The sequence below is a fragment of the Drosophila novamexicana genome, unplaced genomic scaffold (assembly GCF_003285875.2).
Source record: "Drosophila novamexicana strain 15010-1031.04,08,12 unplaced genomic scaffold, DnovRS2.1 tig00000932-arrow-arrow-pilon, whole genome shotgun sequence".
Classification (NCBI taxonomy): Eukaryota; Metazoa; Arthropoda; class Insecta; order Diptera; family Drosophilidae; genus Drosophila; species Drosophila novamexicana.
This window is the reverse complement of record NW_020824832.1, coordinates 782442-801831: the sequence shown is the minus strand read 5'-3', so window position 1 is coordinate 801831 and position 19390 is coordinate 782442. Positions and strand designations below refer to the sequence as shown.

Sequence of the window (19390 nt, the reverse complement as noted above, 5' to 3'; positions counted from 1 at the left end):
AATAAATAACATAACATCAACGGCACACCACCACCAGACAGTTGGAACAGTCGAAAGAAGTCACAGAACTTTTAATGAATACATACGTTCATACATATCGGTTGATAAAACTGATTGGGACGTATGGATCCAATATTTCGTTTACTGTTTCAACACAACCCCATCTATGGCACATGACTATTGTCCATATGAACTTGTTTTCGGTAAAACAAACAATTTATTAAAACATTTTAATAGCACAGACACCATAGAACCTTTATATAGTATAGATGATTATGCTAAGGAAAGTAAATATAGATTAGAAATAGCATATAAAAGAGCTAGAATTATGTTAGAAGAAAATAAGAGAAATAATAAGGAATTATATGATAAAAAAGTAATAAACATAGATATATCGGTAGGAGATAAAGTCCTACTTAAGAATGAAACAGGACATACATAAGTTAGATCCAACTTATTTAGGACCCTATACAGTAGAAAAGTTAGAAGATAACGATAATATAATAATTAGGGATACTAAAAAGAAAAAACAAAAAGTACATAAGGATAGATTAAAATTTTATAATAATTGAATTGAAAACTTTAATATAAACAAAGAAAATTGTTCGAACAAAATAATACAAAACAATAAAAAGAAAAATGGAATTTAAGAAAAGGAAACAAAAAAAAAAGAAAAGAGACAACATTTAAAATAAAATACTAAAACATACATATATTTTTTTAAATACACATAGTTTTAAACATATACACTTACACATAAATATTAACAAACATTTTTATATTAAAATTATATAAACAAAAACAAAAAAAAAAAACACAAAAACAAAAATAATTAACATTAATACTTAAAATAACTACATAAATTACGTTATTTTTTTTAAAAGGAGGAGATGTAGCATGCGTACATATGTATATACATACATATGAATAAGGCTGCAACACTTTGTTGTTATGCCAACATAATGCAAACATAAGCAGCGACTTTGTCGCAGCGCGCCTAACGCTAAGTGCCCTCTGCGCATATTCAAGTGCATACGAAATATGATCCGCACTTGATAGCAACGACCGCCCAAATGGCTAAGTCAGCGTTCTCACGCTTGACCGTCGCTGTGTATACATATGTGCGCGCATGACTCTCTCTGACTCTCTTGTTGTATATAAGCCTAAAAACCATGTATGTAAAACGGCTGCTCACTGCTTCACGGTGGACAGCTCTAACTCCAAGAATCATTGAATAAAGAACCATCAAGAAAGTCTGACGTCTTCTAATCAGGGAACTATTATAAAGGGTATATTGTATTTGTGCGAAAACCAAATGTATGTAACAGGCAGAAGGAAGCTTCTCCGACCCCATAAAGTATATATATTCTTGATCAGCATAAATAGCCGAGTCGATCTAGCCATGTCCGTCTGTCTGTCCGTCCGTCCGTCCGTATGAACGCAAGGATCTCAGAACCTATAAGAGCTAGAGACTTGAAATGTTAGATGTAGATGCTCCTAGTTCCCGCGCAGATCGAGTTTGTTTCCGATAATCGATAACTTACTCCGTTTCCAAGCAATCGATAAAAATCGATATCGACATCCTGTTTTTTTTAGCAAATTGGGTAAATAATGAGAGCTAGAGCCACCAAACATGATATGTTGCTTCTAGAATATTATAGATATTTCAAGTATCTTTCATTTCATACCTATCGCCACCTCCCCGCTACCACCCCAGAGCTATAAATCAAGTTAATAACCCAACTTTTATTGCCAACCAATTTAAACCACAATTTAAATGCAATTGATTTTTCAGAATACACAAATATTCTATGGTACAATAAGATATACTGTAGAAAATTTCATAAAGATCGGTTAAGAAAAACCAAAATTATATACAACTGCGCAATTGAATGGGGCAGCAGCTTTAAGAATTTCAAGTCTCTAGCTCTTATAGGTTCTGAGATCCTTTGGCTCATACATACGGACGAACGGACGGACGGACGGACGGACGGACAGACAGACGGACATGGCTAGATCGACTCGGCTATTGATGCTGATTAAGAATATATATACTTTATGGGGTCGGATGTTTCCTTCTGCCTGTTACATACATTTGGATTTTGCACAAATACAATATACCCTTATACCCATTTTTAATGGCCTGAAACGCATCAATGTCAGCTTGTAAGAGATAACATGATACCATATCTTTATATGCAAGGCATAATTTTACATCTTCAGCATACATTTGTACTCGATAGTGAGACAGTATCGAGGGAAGGTCATTGAAGAAAAGAGTGAAGAGTAGCAGACCAAAATGACTACCTTGAGGAACACCGGAAGTCACCTTTATTTATTTTATTTGTGCGCTGGAATCGGTGGAATTTACCAAGCAAATAATTAATAATAGAATATAGTTACTATTTGGTAACTTATATGATATTTACATTGATGTTATTTACAATGATTATGTTTAAGTAATACGCCTTGTAGATAGGTCGGCGGGGTGTAGCCTTCGGAGGCTCCTCACTGTGATGGGGTCAGCCAAGAACCTGGCGGCCGCGTTCGGGTGTTGCAGCAGCTTATCAGCGTATCGGCTGCTGAAAAAGTTTAGTTGGTCTCCGATCTTTGTTAGGCGGAGATCGCGTTCGATGGCTTCGGTTGTCACGTACAATGAATTGCAGGCCAGCAACCTTGCTTGCAGCCTTGGATTAGACCACTCTTATGCGGTGCAGCTGGTGTGCTGACGCCGTGCCCTAAACTTGGATGGCATATGTCCAGATAGGCGTAATCATCGTTTTCAAGAGCAGTGCCTTCGTGGAAACATGCAGCTTGCTTTGAGGCTTTAGTAGCCAGTCAAGTATGTTAAGTCTTCTCAAGCATTTTGTTCTCGTTGCTGTTATCTGGGCTCCCCATATGAGCCTTCGGTCCAAGTGGACGCCCAAGAAGCAAAATGAGCTGGTGTGCTCAATGGTTCCTCCGTCGAACTGAAAACTCTGGCAGCTGTCTGGGCGCAGTGTTAATGTGACGCAAGCGGACTTGGCACAGTTTATAGCGATGTTCCAATTAGCTGTCCAAGTTTCGACCTGCAGCAGCCAGTCTTGCATTTGCTGCAGCTTGCAGGTGGTCGTGCGATGCTAGGAAGGCGGTATCAGTCTCGCAGTCTCGCGGGGCTGAAGGCTGAAGTGCGTTGTGCTCGAATGGGGAGGTTGGCAGTATACAGCGTGTACAGCACCGGGCCGAAGACGCTGCCTTGTGGGTCACCTGATTTGATGCCTTTGACGCGAACTTCGGTCTTTGACGGCCAAGTAGAAGGTGCGTCCTGCTAGGAATGAGCTCAAAATGCTGATATATGGCGCAAGGAGCTGGGTTTTGATTTTATAGAGTAGGCCGTCGTGCCAGACCTTATCAAACGCCTGTTTGACGTCAAGGAAGACTCCAACGCAGTAGTTCTTCTTTTCGAATGCCTCCAGTATATGGTTGACTACTCGGTGGACCTGCTCAGGGCATCCATGAGACTTCCTAAAGCCAAACTGGTGGCCCGGGACCAAGCGCGACCTCGTCGAGCTCCATAAGTCGACTTAGTAGGAGTCGCTCAAAGACTTTGGAAAGCGTCGGCAGCAAGCTTATTGGGCGGTAGGATTTCAGCTGAGTTAGCGGCTTACCGGGTTTGGCGATCATTATAAGTCTGAGCATTAAATTGAAAATTAACGCGAGTGCCATGATGCCTTTGCGTGGAAGCGCTTTGGCTCCTCTGTTGTTAATTTCGTCTCGTCCAGGGATCTTCCTCAGCTCGAGCGCTTTCAGCTGTACTTCGATTTCCGCGGGAGATATGCTCCTTATTGGGAAAGCCATCTACAGTGGCGCATTACGTGTTTCAGCCACTTTATGGCGCTTTGCAACACCTGCGAAATGGAAGGGCGTAAAAGTCGCTTCCAGGTGGTCAGCAAACGCATTAGCCTTTTCCTCGTCCGATCGGAGCCAGAGACCAGAACGATCCTTGATCGGGGAGGTATAAATTGGTTGCCTTTTAATGTTTCTGGTCAGTTTCCACACTGAGAAGGTGCCGTTACCGTCATGCCCTGCTGTTTCAAGAAGGCTATCAAGGTTTTCCCTTCGGGTCCTAGCCAGCAGCCGTCGAAGCCGGTTGGACGTAACGACCATTTCCGCCTTGGCAAAGGGATCACCGTTTCGGTTGTACAACCTTCTCAGACGCCTTTTGCTGGCGAGGAGACTCCTGGCTTCTGGGCTAGGCAGGGAGCTTCTAAACGTAAGAGGGCGAGGTGGAGTTTGCGGGGCTGAACGCCTGGCAGCTTCTGTTATTTAAGCTGTCAGGTGGTCGACGTAATTTTCCAGTTCGTTTGACTTATTTATTGCGACGTTGAGGTGTCCTCGAGGCAGTTCCGGTAGACGTCCAAGTTAAAGAATGGCGGGAGCATTTTGCGGATGCCAACGACCCACTTAGGTGTCTCCTCCAGCTCAAAGAGGAGTGGAAGGTGATCTGAGGTCAGGTCCAGAAGGCTTCTTATACTCAGCTGTTCCTGTCTGAATCCCTTCTAGAGCCCGAAGTCGAGTGCACTTGGTGTTGCAGTAGCTCTATATGAGTAGCATGTTGCCTCTCCAGTGGCTATAACTTCAATGCCTTCGGCCTCAATGGTAGAGAAGAGCGTTCTCCCTCGGCACATCCGGTGGTTTCCCCACCAGTGGTATTTCGCGTTCCAATCTCCCCCTGCCAGGAATTTTGGGCCGAGTTGGTCGAAAAGGGTTTCGAAGTGTGCCTCAGTCACTCTCAAGGCCGGAAGGCAATAAACAGAAGCGAGGTTGAAGTCGCCTCTGCGGGATCAGTCGGATAACAGCGGCTTGCCAGTGGCAGGACGACTCAAGTGGATGGTGGGACAAGGACGAAGTGATCAGTATTGCTGCTCCTCCATGTTGGCTGTTATCTGGATGGTTGGCGGTGTAGAGAGTGTAGCCTGGCACTCTGAGGGAAATACGGGAGCAGAAATGAGTCTCCTTGAGCAGAAACACATCGATGTGGTGGAGCTCGATGAAGGCTGCGATCTCGTTCGCTTTCGAAAAGACTCCGTTGGCGTTCATTTAAAAGTTCAGTTCATTTAAGAGCCTGTTATTTTTTGCGCTGGCGAACATTTCCTCCAAGCTAAGCTCGAGGGCTGAGTTGGGGCTGTTGTCAGCGGCTGGATGGGATCGACTGGGAATGCTGCCTGTGTTCCTTCTGCGCGACGATAAGCGAGTTCTATGCTCGGCGGGTTGGCTACCGCGTAGGACGCTGGCAAGCGATTGTTGACCGGGAGCAGAGCTGAGGGCCGGAGGGGCTGTTGGGGGGCGACGGTCTTGAGCAGCTTGCATCTCTGTCATTTGCCTTGAGCTGGTTGTTTTGTTTGAATGTGTACTGCAGGTACTTCTTGCAGCCCTTGAAGTTGGCTGCGTGTGATTCGCCACAGTGATAGCAACACCGATCATCATCCTTGCCAAGCGTGCACTCGTTTGTGGGATGGTTGTTCCCACACTCCTTGCCCACATAGTGTCTCGAGCAGTAGGACTTGGTGTGCCCGTATTCTTGGCATCTATTGCACTGGCTTCTCCCATTTTTCAACTTGATTTGGCTGTTGTTGTCCGCCTTCTTCAGGTGTACAAACCTCATATTCAGTGGCTCGTTATTGACTCTGCTATGCGGGGTGTATATGCGGACAATGTGGTGCCCCTTGTCTGCCAGTTGCGCTGAAATATCTTCAGATGGTATGGTCGGTCCTCTGTAAGTTGGTGGTGATGAAACATGCAGCCGCTCTCGCGAAGGTGCCTTGCCACCTCTTTGTAATTGTCCAGAGTTGAGCGCTCTCACGGTGTAGGTGTTTTCGCCTACGATGCTGTCCAATTCCTTGCAGAACGTGGTGAAGCTGACGATGCCCGGCACAGTTATTCTTGGCACCTTAGTGGAAAGGCGCTCGTTAAGGGGCTTCGTCTGGGTGGGTTGCAGGGAGGTGGCGGGCTTCTGGTTTGACCTTTGTTGTCTGCTGGCCCTTGCGCGTGCTGCATGCGAGGTGGATGGTCTATCATCTTCATCTACACCGTTATCGACGTTGTTATTGGCAGCTAGCTTTACCTCCATGTCCATATGGCTTTCCTCTTCGTCATAGAGGGCCGAAAACCGTTTTGGCTGGCTTGGTGCTCGCCTTCTCGCGAGATATGCTGGGTGAGATCTCACCACTTTCTCTTTTTTTAGCGGTGCCTTTTTTGGGCTTCAACGGGTCGCTTTGGTTTGGGTACCTGGGTCTTACGGCAGTCTTGGGCGGGTAATTTCTCAAAAGGGCGTGGAGGTCAGGACTAGGGAGAGACGGGGTAGGTGGGCCCAGGGAGCTAATGCCACGAGCAAGGGCCAACGTTACCGTAGTTGTTCCTAAGGCACAGGCGGTCGTGGTGATGCATGACGTGGTGGGCTGCGTAGTGCCCCCGCACAGCGTATCGTTTGGCAGATGATCCTTTTCTGATGGTTATATATTGGAGACATAGGGCAAAGGTGGTTAAAGTTGTTTGACGCCATTGGTATTGATTATTAATTATTAAAGTTAATTAATTATTATTAATAATAATATAGACCTGCACTTAATTACAAAAATCACCAGTATTTTTATAAAAAGTGACTTTAGTGATCAGGAGGGAAAACAGAGGCTGAGTAGTGTCTGCACTGGCAGTGCTCCTATTGGCTAGTGCTATGCTTGTGTTAAAGAGACTTGGCAAAAGCTCTCTCACGAAAGCTCTGCTCACTCACACACACGCGCACGAGTATGGGCGATCAGTTGAGCGCAGTTGAGCTCAGCTAAAGCTTGCTCTCTTACGCTCGCATGCGGTTTCACTTTTGTTAAATAAACAAGAATTTTCTGTTTTAAATGTTTAAATTCTGCACTTTGGCTTCCAGAGGCAGCACTTTTGATTTGTCGCGCTCTACAGGCGCGATTTGTTTACTAAGCCCTGGGGCGGGCTTAGCTAGTGTCACTGTCACTTTAAGTGTTTATTCCTGTGATGCACTGAACATACACACACGGGAATGCACAAAAACACGACCGATCGGCGCGGAAGTTCATGGCTAATTGCCGGAAGTCACTATAATACGTTTAGAAAACGAATTTCTGAAATAAAACCTTTTGGGTTCTATCATGCAAATACTCTGAAATCCAGTTCAAGGGATTGACTGGGAAGCCGAGAAGGCATAATTTATGAAGCAGCAAGAAGTGGTTGACAGAGTCGAAAGCCTTACTGAAATCAGTATAGATGACGTCAGTCTGCATTCTTTTCTTAAGCCCATCAGTTGTTACAAGCGAAGCAAACTCAAGAAGGTTAGTGGTTGTAGATCTCTGCTTCACGAACCCATGCTGGGAAGGTGAAATGATAGAACTACATAAATGTTGCAGTTATAATAATAATAATAATAATTGTTATAATTCTCTCAAAAGCTTTAGGTATAGCGGATAATTTGGAAATGCCTCTATAGTTTTCGACATCGGACTTACTCCCTTTCTTATGGAGAGGGATAATGTATGATTCCTTCCAAATGGTAAATGGCAAAAGATGAAGTGTTTACAGACAATTCAAAAAGTTTTAAAGCAGGTTAACATAATGCTGCAGCACAGAATCTAAGAGCGCAAGCAGGAACACAATCATAATGGGGTTTAAGATGCAGTTTGACCTCTATAACTGATAAGGATAAGGTTGATTTTTAAAATACCTAGAGAAGTAGTAGGTAGTTTGAAAAAAGTTTGCGAACAACATAGCCGATTTGGCTAGCCAGTCTGCAAACTGAACAGAATATGGCAAAACAGATGTCTGAAAAAGTTAAAAAATTGCTTAGGATTATGTGAAAATTAAAGGCGACAACGCCGAGGGTAATCCTTATAACAGATGGAATTTTGAGTGAATAAATTTAACCGGCCAACTGCATAACGGGAGAAATCAGAATGATTTCCCGATTTTTGAAACTTTTTATAATACTACGACTTCATGATTTTTAACCTCATAAGTTCATTTGAGAACCAGGGAGGCCTATCGGGCCTCGCTGGGTGATTAAGAGGAACGCTGACATCAAAAATCGAATACAAGGTATCATAAAAAAGTTTAATGCCAACATCAATGTCTGCACAATTGGACAGTTGGGACCAGTCGACTTGCAGAATAAGATCAGTTAGCTTGTGAAAATCAGCCTTTCGGTAACCATGCGTACGTTGAGTTAATTCCGATTTCTTGATAGCGACTTAGGCTGGTAAATCAATGACCATTTCCAGAGTTGGATGAAAAGGGTCTTCAGGAAATGTAAGCGGATTGATCCTGTGTACAACACTGTTGAACGAATCCAACACGAAAATTAGACAAAGATATCCGTTTCTTGAGTTGCGCACACGATTAACCTGCCGTAAGGACATTTCATGTAGACCATTAATAAATTCGTTTGACTAAGACGGCAACAGAAAGTTTGAGTCTGATGGCGATGACCAGTCGACATCTGGAAGATTAAAGTTCCCAAGAACTACTAAAAGGTCTTTGTTAGTAAGTAGAGAGGAGATAGATTAAATAGCATTAAGATGGGTTTGATAAGTGGACAAGTTGGATAGAGAGGTAAATATGAACATGAAATAAAGATAGAAAAACTTCCAAATACCACTCTTACAGCCACCAACTCAATCTCTGAGATGGGAAGATCAATGCGTTCCGACGAAAGAGCAGACTCGAGAGCTATGAGTACTCCTCCTTCGATATGGGAAAATCGATCTCATTTGTAAGCGGTGTATTTGTAGGTAAAAATGGAAGAGTCTGAGATGTCCGGCTTCATCCAGGTTTCAGTGAAAGCGATAGTTTGAAAATTAGAAGAAGGAGAATCTAAATACAGGTTTACCAGTTAAGAATTAAGTACTCTAACATTCTGGTAGGCAAGCTTGAAAGAAGAATTTAGTTTTTTGATGCAGTAACTAAAGTTAATGCACCACTTCTTTTTGGCCTTATATTCTTTTACTATTGAGGGTTCCGGCCAAAACTCTTTACAACAAATATCAGTAAATATTTCTGGGGGAACACTTATTTGAAAGGACGCAATATCCCTTTGATAAGCGAACTTAAAGACTTAAATTTCTCCACCGTTATACCTGGGTCTTGAATTTTTGTGTGCATAAAGGCTTTTACATCATCTGATGAGAAGTTAGGGGCAAGCCAAGAAACAAAAATATGTCTCTTTGGTGGAACACCCACTAGAGGCTTAGGCGCCACAGGTAGGGCACTATTAACTGTGGTATTTTAAACAGCCAGTAGTCCGGACGACAAGCCTTCTAGCGGCTGTTGTAAAATTAATTGTTGCGGTCGCCCGTTCGGAAAACCTACGACAGCGGTCGACACGGATAATTTGACTAGTTTCTTTGCTCGTTTCGATATAACACCTTTCGACACAGAATCAGTGTCCACAGAGGACCTCACAGCTACCGGAGTAACAAACGAGCTGCTGTGTAATCGGTGTAGAAGGCTGCTGAATTGCAGTCGGAGGCTGAAGGGTGTTAGGCAACGTTAAATCGCAAGGAGTGGGGTTTTTAGGCATAGGAGACTCATCCAACAGTTGAATGCTGTTATATTGGATTGACTTGCCATAATTTGCATTTGGAAAGCTTTTTTTAAAGCAGACAATTTTTTTGTTACCTTTTTATTAACAGTGTTGCCAGTATCAAAGTTTGGCTTAGCATTGGCAACTTCAAAGTTATTTTGAGCATTGCCTGCATCAACATTTAGCTCAGCATTGGCAACTACTCTGTTCTGTTAATCGTTGCCACCGTTACGTCATCGTTTTTTTCGTTTGCCATGCCGGTGTTCCTGACGTCATCGCTTTTGCCATTGCCGAAATGAAAATCAGTTATCGCTGGCCGCGTTGCGTCGCAAGGGCTGTTGTTGTCGCCTGAGCGCCGCGGGAACCGTTACACCGTTGCTGGTACTCGTTGTGAGATCGATCAGATCCTCGTTGGAGTCTAGCATGTCCAAATATAGGTTTGGAGCACTTCCTGACGGTATTAAGCTAAGCCAATAAAGCTATGGTGCCTCTAGTTGGCAAACCCAGTTTGTCGCACCATATTTTTAGGTCGGAAAGGTTTAGATTGTCAATATTCACACGCGACTGCATAATAGATGCCTATTTTTTAAAGTTATTAAAAATTTTGAATGCTCTTGTGGGTTTAATTCTGTGACCACTTCTAAAATTGTAGAAAGGGCCTGACGCAATTAAAAATGCAACCGTATCTTGTGCTCGTCACTTTTGAAATGACGTCGCAGATCTTTTTTATTTCACTATCATTCCCATTTCTTAAGCTATCGCCAGAGCGAGAGTAAGGGAATCAGATTTTTCGCTCTCTGAACGTAATTTCCGACTTTGCCCATGGCAAATTTTTTGGCTTTTGGAAAATTGTAATCTTACCGTTGCATTCATATATGTTTAAAGTCCGTCGGATTCCGCCCATGTTACTCTTGTTTTAAGAATCTTGAAGCCAAAAAAAAAGTTTGTTCATTAAGCCTGTACAAGAACGGTATGTTGGGAAAAACATAGCATCAATTTTTACAAAGATCTTTGAAGAAATTGTTGATGCCCATCCGATGTTAAGCGAAAAAATTGCAAAATTTTTACCAAACTCTCAACTCTTGCGGTTGGAATTTCCAAAATCGTATTCATTAAGTGCTTATGTAATGATTTCGAAAGAAGTTTGAGACCGACCGCACAAAAGTGAAGACCATGTAATAACCCACATTTTCCATCGAGAAGGCCAACATTTTGCGTAATGTGTAAAAGTTACGCGTGGCATTTCCAAAATAGCTGAGACACGTATTAATTAAATTCTTAAGAACAGCTTTAAGGTAAGTGAAATGCAACGCGAAACCCACAGAATCCTTGACCACCATTTATACCAAAAATGAGTCGACTTTCTAAAGAGTTGAAGTGAATTTGAACAAAAATTCTTGACAATGGATTTGAGGCCGATCGGATGGTATCGGTTGTCTGGATTTTTTCACACTTGCACATAAGGCAACTCTAGGTAAAATTTCAGATTTCTAGACCTTTCGATTTGTGGTGCGCGTTACCAATCAGTCAGTTAGGGAAAATAGTTTTATATATATATCGAAATTCTTGAACGGCATCAACAGCAATGTTGATATAGCCATGTCTGTCTTTCTGTTTCTATGTTTATTCGTCTCTCAGTTTTAAGGGTATCGTTTTGAAACTTTGAATAGTTCCGTATTTCTTTTGCAGACAATAGACATGTCAAAACCTGCTGGATTGAACCATTGGACCGATTATGTGAAAATTAAGTTCTATGTCGTTCAATTATGAGCCAAATCTTAGCAAGATCGCTCTACTATATTAAAAAGCTTTATAGAAACAATCCGTCAAAAATGAGGTTTATGTATTGTTACATATTCTGTTTTCCAAAATATTTTCTCCCAAGATCTGCGCCTTCATTACTAAATTTGAAGTGCAGTATAAATTATGTTTAAGGCGGAGCGAGACCGCAATAAAGCTGTTTGCCATTCGCACAGGGAGCGCCATTGGTAAACCCTACTAAATGGGGTTTTCCGACAAATCGATCAATAAACTATCAACAAACCGACCCGTAAGCACGTATTTCAGGGAATCGACAAAAACACTTAGAGTGCTGAGATCAACCCTAGCTATGATCTATAGTGTTAGTAATAAGAAATATAGGAAAATCGGGGATTTGGCTTTGTCGCTCAAACTTTATAGTTGTCACACGCTGTCAGCTAAGAGCGAAATGGCAGTGGAAAAAAACGAGCACAATTTTTATGCACTTTTTTAGTAGTGGTTAGTGGTAGTAGTTTCCGTAGCAAGTTGTTGGTTTTGCATTTGATAAAAACCTTCGATTTGAGCATTGCGACACTGATTTTGAGATTAATTTCATCTTCCCATATCCTATAATTTCTGTAAAGTTGTATTGCTTACCTGTGAATAAAGTTAGCAGACCAAGGAGCAGGAGCCAATTTGACGACATTTTAGATCCAAATCTGTTCGTAGCGTTAGGTGTTTTTTAGCTTATGTTGGTATTAATCTATAAAAAAGTGGAAAACGGAAGAGTTAAATAGATTCAGATATATTTAATCAAACCATTTATTTGGCATACAGAAGACATTTTATGACCTGTTATATTTGAAAAAGGCTTACAATATTTTCGCGCACGTTTTTGTTAGGCTGGTAAGATTTTCATCAAGCAACTATGTAATCGTTCACATTAATTTTCTTTAAGTTGCAGAAACGGAAAATCTAATGAATAAATGTATTTAAGGCTGTCACATTTTCTAATATAAATTAAAACGAAAAAGCATTAAGCATTAGCATCAGTATGCATTCATGCAAACATGAAAAGAAATCGTACACGTAGTTTAGCGAAACAGCTGTTCGCTGTAAACAAGGTTGGTAAGGCTCTCTTGCACTTGTCGCTGCTGCTATGAAATGCATATTCTTCTTTATCTCCCCCACTTTTTCTTTCGCTGTTGATCTAGGCGAAGCAAAGACATTATTCTAAGCCACAGCCAAATAACTTTTAAGACAGTTTAATTTTCAATTAATAAACGCATTATAACGTGTTGTTGTTAAGAGCCAAATTTTTCTTTAATTATTGGCTCTAGTTTCAAAACAGTTGCTAAAAAAACATTAGCAACTCAAAAGGATATAAGGATACAACTCAGACCCCTCATCGTTTATACAAGTGAACACCGAAACAACCAGCAACGATCACGCGTGAGTGGAGACAGCGGTTTTAGGAGCAGTCTCAAATAAATGGACCAGCCAGACGAGGCATTGTGACACTTGCGAAAATGCAAGGTCAGCATTATGCTCAGTGCAACAGTAGAGTAGGGCAGAGGAGCCTAGGAAACAATTTTTGTACTTAGTATAAGCCTACAAGCAATAAAGCAATAAGTTACAACTTGCTCTTGATTCAATTCTTTAATGGCGGGATTAACCGAGGAGGTCTAAAGCCAGTTAATAGGGAAGGACCCACAGCATTGTCCTTATTTACATACTACATCAGCCAAAAAAGCAGATATAGCCATTTCTGTCTGTCCTTCCGTCTGCCCATCTGTTTGTTTGTCTAGTCTAGTCTCTCACCTTCTGTCTCGTCGTCAATCTTTTCACAGGTCCGCCTTTTATTGAAGGCTGTACATATGTCGGAACCGGAATCGGACTACAATATCATATGCCAAAGGAACAATCAGTCAAAAAGTAGGTTCCTGATGGAAAAATTATTCTGTTTTTCAAAATAGCTTGAGTTTATTCGGACCAGTAAATCATGCTGCCATAGAAACGATTGATCAAAAAGTAGGTTTTTGTGTAGAAAACTTTTTGTTTATCAAGATATCTTACTTAAGCTCTGCATTTAAGAATTTCAATATGCTGCCTACTCATATGGAAAATCTTCTAAGCATTAAACCCCTATATCATATACCTGTCAGAGGAACAAGCGATCCAAAAGTAGTCTCTTGTAGGGAAAACTTTTTTCTTTATCAATATATCTTACCCAAACTCGGCAGTTATTAGTGTCACTTTGTTATTTACTCTTATTAGTATAAGACCACTATAACAAAGAGCTGATATAGGAACGGCCGACCATTAAGTAAGTTGTTGTAGGGAAAAAATTTTTGTTTATAAAGATATTTTACCCAAACTCGGCATTTATTAGTTTTAGTATGCTCCCACACATATTCAAAATAAAAATTGGTACACTATGTTATCATTTTTATACCATGCATTATGAAAAGATTGGGTCTGCAAGGGTATAGGATCTTCGGCATGCCGAAGATAGCCTTTCTTTCTCGTTGAGGTTTAGTATGCTCCTACATATATTTAAATCTTTATCAACCTTGCCACTATACTTTATAGCTGCCATAGGAACGATCAATCAAAAGTTGGTTCTTTTATGGACAATTTTTTGTTTATCATGATATCTTCCCCAAACTAGCCATTTATTAGTTGCTGTTGGAAGGAAGCATGCTTCCAATGTGCAAAATCTTATGAACATCGGACCACTAAATCATGTAGCTGCAATAGAAAAATCAACGGAAAATTGGTTTTTGCATGAGCTACTTTTTTGTTTATCAAGATATTCCTCCAAAACTTTGCAATTATAAGTTTCAGTATGCACCCTACACATATGCAAAATTGTGTCATCATCGGCGTATTTAATCACATGGCTGCCATAGGAACTATAGGTAAAAAATTAAGTTTTTTTTTTAAAACTTGTTGTTTATCAAGATATCTTTACTTAACCCGGAGTTTATCAGTTTTACTCTGCTCCCTACATATTTGCAAAATTCGATCAACATCGGACTATTATATTATATCATATCATATATAGTTCCTAGCCGGGGTGCAGATCTTTATCACCCGGTGGGATAAGTGAAGTTAGCTTGCGCCTGTCGGAATTGCTCCGCGGACAACGCATTGCTCCGCCTGCTGTTTGTCGGGGTCAGTGTTATTGATGTAGTCAGTGTCGCTGGGATTGTTCAGCCTGCGATACGAGCTAAGGTTAGTGAAGACGAACACCACGGTGATTACTCTACCACTGCGTGGGTTTGGTTTAGTGGAATTTGAGTGCCGCTGCTTTTAATATTCTGTGCACACGTCCTTTGGTTACAAATGTCGAATCCAAAACTGAAGCTGACGAGCAGTCTCTCCATCTTATTATCCTCTCTTCTCGGTTTTTTACCTAGTGGCGACAACTCCTTGTTTAACCTGCTGTTTAATTGCTCCTTCTGTTAGCTTTGTAACCGCGAACTTAATCTTTGATCCACCCACTAAAGTGTGCCGTATTTTATATCATTCTCTTCACTTTTACAGCTATTTCTTATGCCGTATAACTTTTTATATCTATATTATACTTATATTTTGTGACCCCGTGTCACATCCCCATTACTTGAAAGCGGGTGATCGACACTTCGCAGCCGTTAGTAATGGTTATATTTTCGCCATCGTGCAACGTTTAAAGGTGCCGCCGAGTCTTAACTTTCAAGCCCCGCACACACTCCAAAACCTGATCTCTTAACCAAATGTTCTTATCAACGACTTCTGCTGCAACCCACCCGTACAAATGTTTTTATCAACGACTTCTGTTGCTACGCACACGCACATGAATCAATCGCCTGGTGGGCAAATCGTTCTTGCCACTGCAATGGTACTAGTGCAAGATTCATCAGGTGCGCATAAACAAGGCAGAGCACTACTTGACTCATGTTCCCAAGTCAATTTCTAAGGAATCAACGGCTGCATATACGCCGTGATAAGTGTTAGTTCGAAATCCTTAGAGTCACCATTTAAAGTAACTCTACAGATCTGTACAACGTCTTTTATTGCCTACCAGCCAGATTGGGAAATCTGCACGTTAAATTGGCGGTTGCCTGCGAATACGCCACTTGCGGACGAAACTTTCCACAGTTCTGGTCAGATTGATCTCCAATTTGCCAGTCCTTCAGAAAACGTTGCTTGAATGGGTTGTGTCTGTTAAGTATCGTCATTAGTTGGCTAAGCAGTCCTATACAAAATTCTTTAAAGTCAATCGAGCCAATACATCGGCTCTGTGAAGATGTGTATTCAAGGGCAAGGCTTGTTGTAGGTCGCCATTTCCAGGGAGATCCAAAGTAACTTGGTAATTTAAGCCATGTTGCAAGTCATCGATTTTTCTCCTTCATGAGGTTCTTTAGTCAGCAGCCTGGGGTCAATCGCAATAAGTGACTTAGGTGAAAGAATGTGAGAATGTCGGCCGTATGACCTTAGTGACGAATCCGAGATTAAGTGAGTCCCACTTTCACATAGCTTACCATTTTGTTTTAAGCCCAGCAGTGTATCAACGAAGTTACTAGTCGTGTTTGACATCATTCATTGAATAATTTGCTTCTTGTTGGTCTAACGCTGTAAGAAGATCTGTATAAATTTTCTTTCGCTTTCGACTGGTTCGTTACGCCATCACAGCGGACATCACGAAAATGTATAGACTACTTTTAGCCAGCTTAGAGGATCGGAAATATCAATATGTGTTTGGAGAGCATCACCTGGTCCTGATTTGCATATCTTTGAGCAAAATACATCGTCATATGGAACAGCCTCGACCTCATACTTAGCAGTTCGTAGTTGCAACAATGATTTGGACATGAATATTATCAGTTTTAGGAAAAGGAACTCTACATTTTCTGCAATCATCGAAACTAACTTTATTCGGGATCGGCAGAACGGAACTAGTTCATACAACGGTCACTTCGAATTATAAAAAACTTTGAACTTCGCGTGGGGCTGCACACCTTAGCGGTCTCACTGCAGGACACTTTTTGTATAGAGATGCACCACGCGCCTAGCCTTTGCCTGAGTGGAAGACTATCACCAAAAACATATTCAACTTTGATTATTACGTTCAGGTCATGGCTGTTAAATGGAAATTTGAGTTGTTGGTCTGCTGAATACGTGAAAGAGCTTAGAGCTAAAATAAAGTAGACTTCAGATTCCCTAAATCTCACGGCTAGCTCGATGGATGTCATATTCTTACGAGGAGTATACACCACCCTTTCATTGGAAATTAGAATGTGTTGAGTTGGTTGTCAGTAGCAAGGATGCCCGTGTTTATGTCGCACACATTCGCACTGCCCCCGGACTCTGTTGCCGGCCAGTGAAAGAGCTCGCTACATTACCAGTCTCTTACCTTGGTTTTATATTAAATAAATCAGCAAATAAGTACAAATATAAATAAATTCAATCAGATGTTACAATATCAGTTTAATAATTTGCAACTTAATGCTATAAGCACACACACACACATGTGGGGAGTTTCGCTCTTTTTCGAACTCTGTTAATTACCTATATCTTTTAATCTGTGCCCGTTATCAATAAAGCAAGTTCGTGTCGCACAGCACATTAATTTCATTTTTCAAAAACGATACACTAGCCACACAAGTCCATCTGAGATTAGATACTCAAAATTCAGAAAAACCCTTTTGATCCAATAGTCGGGTCTTAACAGCATGGAGTCTGATATAATCTATGTTTTAAGTTTAGCGAATGCTTCGTTGTTAGTGTTATTCTTGGTATACATGACACTCCCCTTCTTTAAGAATGTTGTCAGGTTCAGTAATTTTAGCAAAATCTTTTATGATCTTTCAGCAAAACCCACACAGTCCATGAGATTTTTATTTTATTTTATTTTTTCTTGTGTTTTGGGGATATGTTATTTTGTACGGCCCTAATTTAATCTGGGTTAACCTACATTTTCAGTTCGTTACCAACATGAACTTGAAAGTTTGGTTATATTTTTGGGAACTTACATTTATTTTACTTGAATCGTTAAAGTGCATTCATTAAGCTTTTAAAAAGCTTAGGAAGTTTCACAAGATGATCTTATAAAGAACAGTTTTCCTTGATTTGGGTGTTTACCTCTTTCTCGTGAATTGAAGGAAAGGTATTTTGGGTACTGATTCTTCAGTTGTAGTTTTTATACCCTGAACCCATTAAAAATGGGTATAAGGGTATATTGTATTTGTGCAAAATCCAAATATATGTAACAGGCAGAAGGAAGCATCTCCGACCCCATAAAGTATATATATTCTTGATTAGCATCAATAGCCGAGTCGATCTAGCCATGTCCGTCTGTTTGTCCGTCTGTCCGTCTGTCCGTCCGTCCGTCTGTCCGTCCGTCCGTATGTATGAACGCAAGGATCTCAGAACCTATAAGAGCTAGAGACTTGAAATTTTAGTTGTAGGGGCTCTTATTGCCTGCGCAGATCGAGTTTGTTTCCGATAATCGATAACTTAATCCGTTTCCAAGCTATCGATAAAAATCGATATCGACATCCTGTTTTTTGGGCAATTTTGGTAAATAATAAAAGCTAGAGTCACCAAACTTGACATATAGCTTCTAAAATAGAATATATGTATATATGCATTTGATGTTGGAAGAAGAGGGTTCAGGGTATCCCCTAGTCGGGAGCTTCCAACTAGAACCTCTTTTTTGTTATATAGTATTTAATTTTGAATGTGCTTTTGTATAACTGAGCGATTCAAGTTCCTTGAAAATTTTGTGTAGAGCAGATTTCTCCTCTTCATTGAGATAAAAATCTCTGAACTGAGTTCATTCTCTATTTATGTCGACCTTGTCGATTTTTTCTATCGCAAGGATTTCTTCATATGTCATTGGTAATGTTTCTACGATTTTGAAGGATATTCCATTTAAAGTGACTGTATTGCATTGAAAGTAGATTTTTGCTTGACATGCCATTAAAACTATAAATATTACTCGAAATTTTATTTTTTATTTTTACGTTCGCTGCTCGTTTGAGGCTATTTTCTGACAATCAGAGCCTTCATTAGAAAACTTCTCTGCTGTATCCATATGTACATTATAACACTGCGATAGTCCGCTAACATTGTCTATTTGCCTATTTTGGTGAAACTTGTGAGGCTCTTTATTATTATATATTGAATTTGTTTATTGTGACCCGAATATGTGGGTTGTGTAGTTATTAAGTAAGATATTGTGCCTAGTTGATACGGTGGATTAGTGTATGTATTATAGTTGTCAACCAAAGGTTACGCAAATCACTCCATGTTCTGGGCTGATCGAATCACTGGCGATGCTGCTTCCCAGTGTTGAGATAACGAATGTTTTGATTGATCCTGATTTAATGGAATAGATCTGCTGTTGGATATACTTAGAGTATGTGCTCACCCTGGTTACAAAATTGAACTAGACTTTATTCACCAGTGAACCGTTAAAAGATTGTTTAACAAGTAAAACAGGTCCTTAACGAAATGTGCCGACAGCGTTTGCTCAGACATGATGTTTGTGGACTGTGATTGCTTTTAATTATAGGCAAATGTAGCACTTTGATGGCTATGCCCACAAACAGACTCTAGTCAATTCATTATGCAGGGTTCAAACTTCAGGGTGAGTAAAAATACAAGATTTAGAGCTGGTTGCTATGTCACAAGAAGCTAGGCACAGAAAAAATATTAAATCAATCACTGAATATATGTTTTGCTAATAGCCATAGGCTCAATGCACTTTCCCAATTTCAGGGAATGAATAATGAGTCTTAGCTCCCTTCCTTTTTTTTTTACTTTGTTAAATAATCAGCTGATCTTTTTGTCTTTTTTTCCAATGGAGACTGGGAAACTTACTGCTAAGATGGTGCTGTCAATTCTAAGTCTTTTGTAATGTCTGTAATGTATCGTCGTCCTTTGGTATAAAAGCCTGCTTCAGTAGGATCGACCCCATCTTTACACTTAACTTTAAGGATAACTACCTGATCTGTTAAGTTTGACCACTAATAACAGGCCTGAGAAAAGTGGTTCTAATGACTGTCTTACTGAATTAGTTCTCAA

At 40.6% G+C, this 19390-nt stretch overlaps 1 protein-coding gene across 5 annotated transcripts in view; it reads right to left on the bottom strand.

Moving 5' to 3' along the window:
* Positions 1-19390, bottom strand: part of LOC115765151 (zwei Ig domain protein zig-8) — a 188084-nt gene that overhangs the window by 132999 nt on the left and 35695 nt on the right. For all 5 annotated transcript variants that reach the window (XM_030708556.1, XM_030708559.1, XM_030708561.1 and 2 more), the window contains one exon: positions 11975-12080. In XM_030708556.1, the coding sequence (XP_030564416.1) occupies positions 11975-12023 (49 nt within the window). In that variant the 5' untranslated portion in view covers positions 12024-12080. The remainder of the gene's footprint in view (positions 1-11974; positions 12081-19390) is intronic.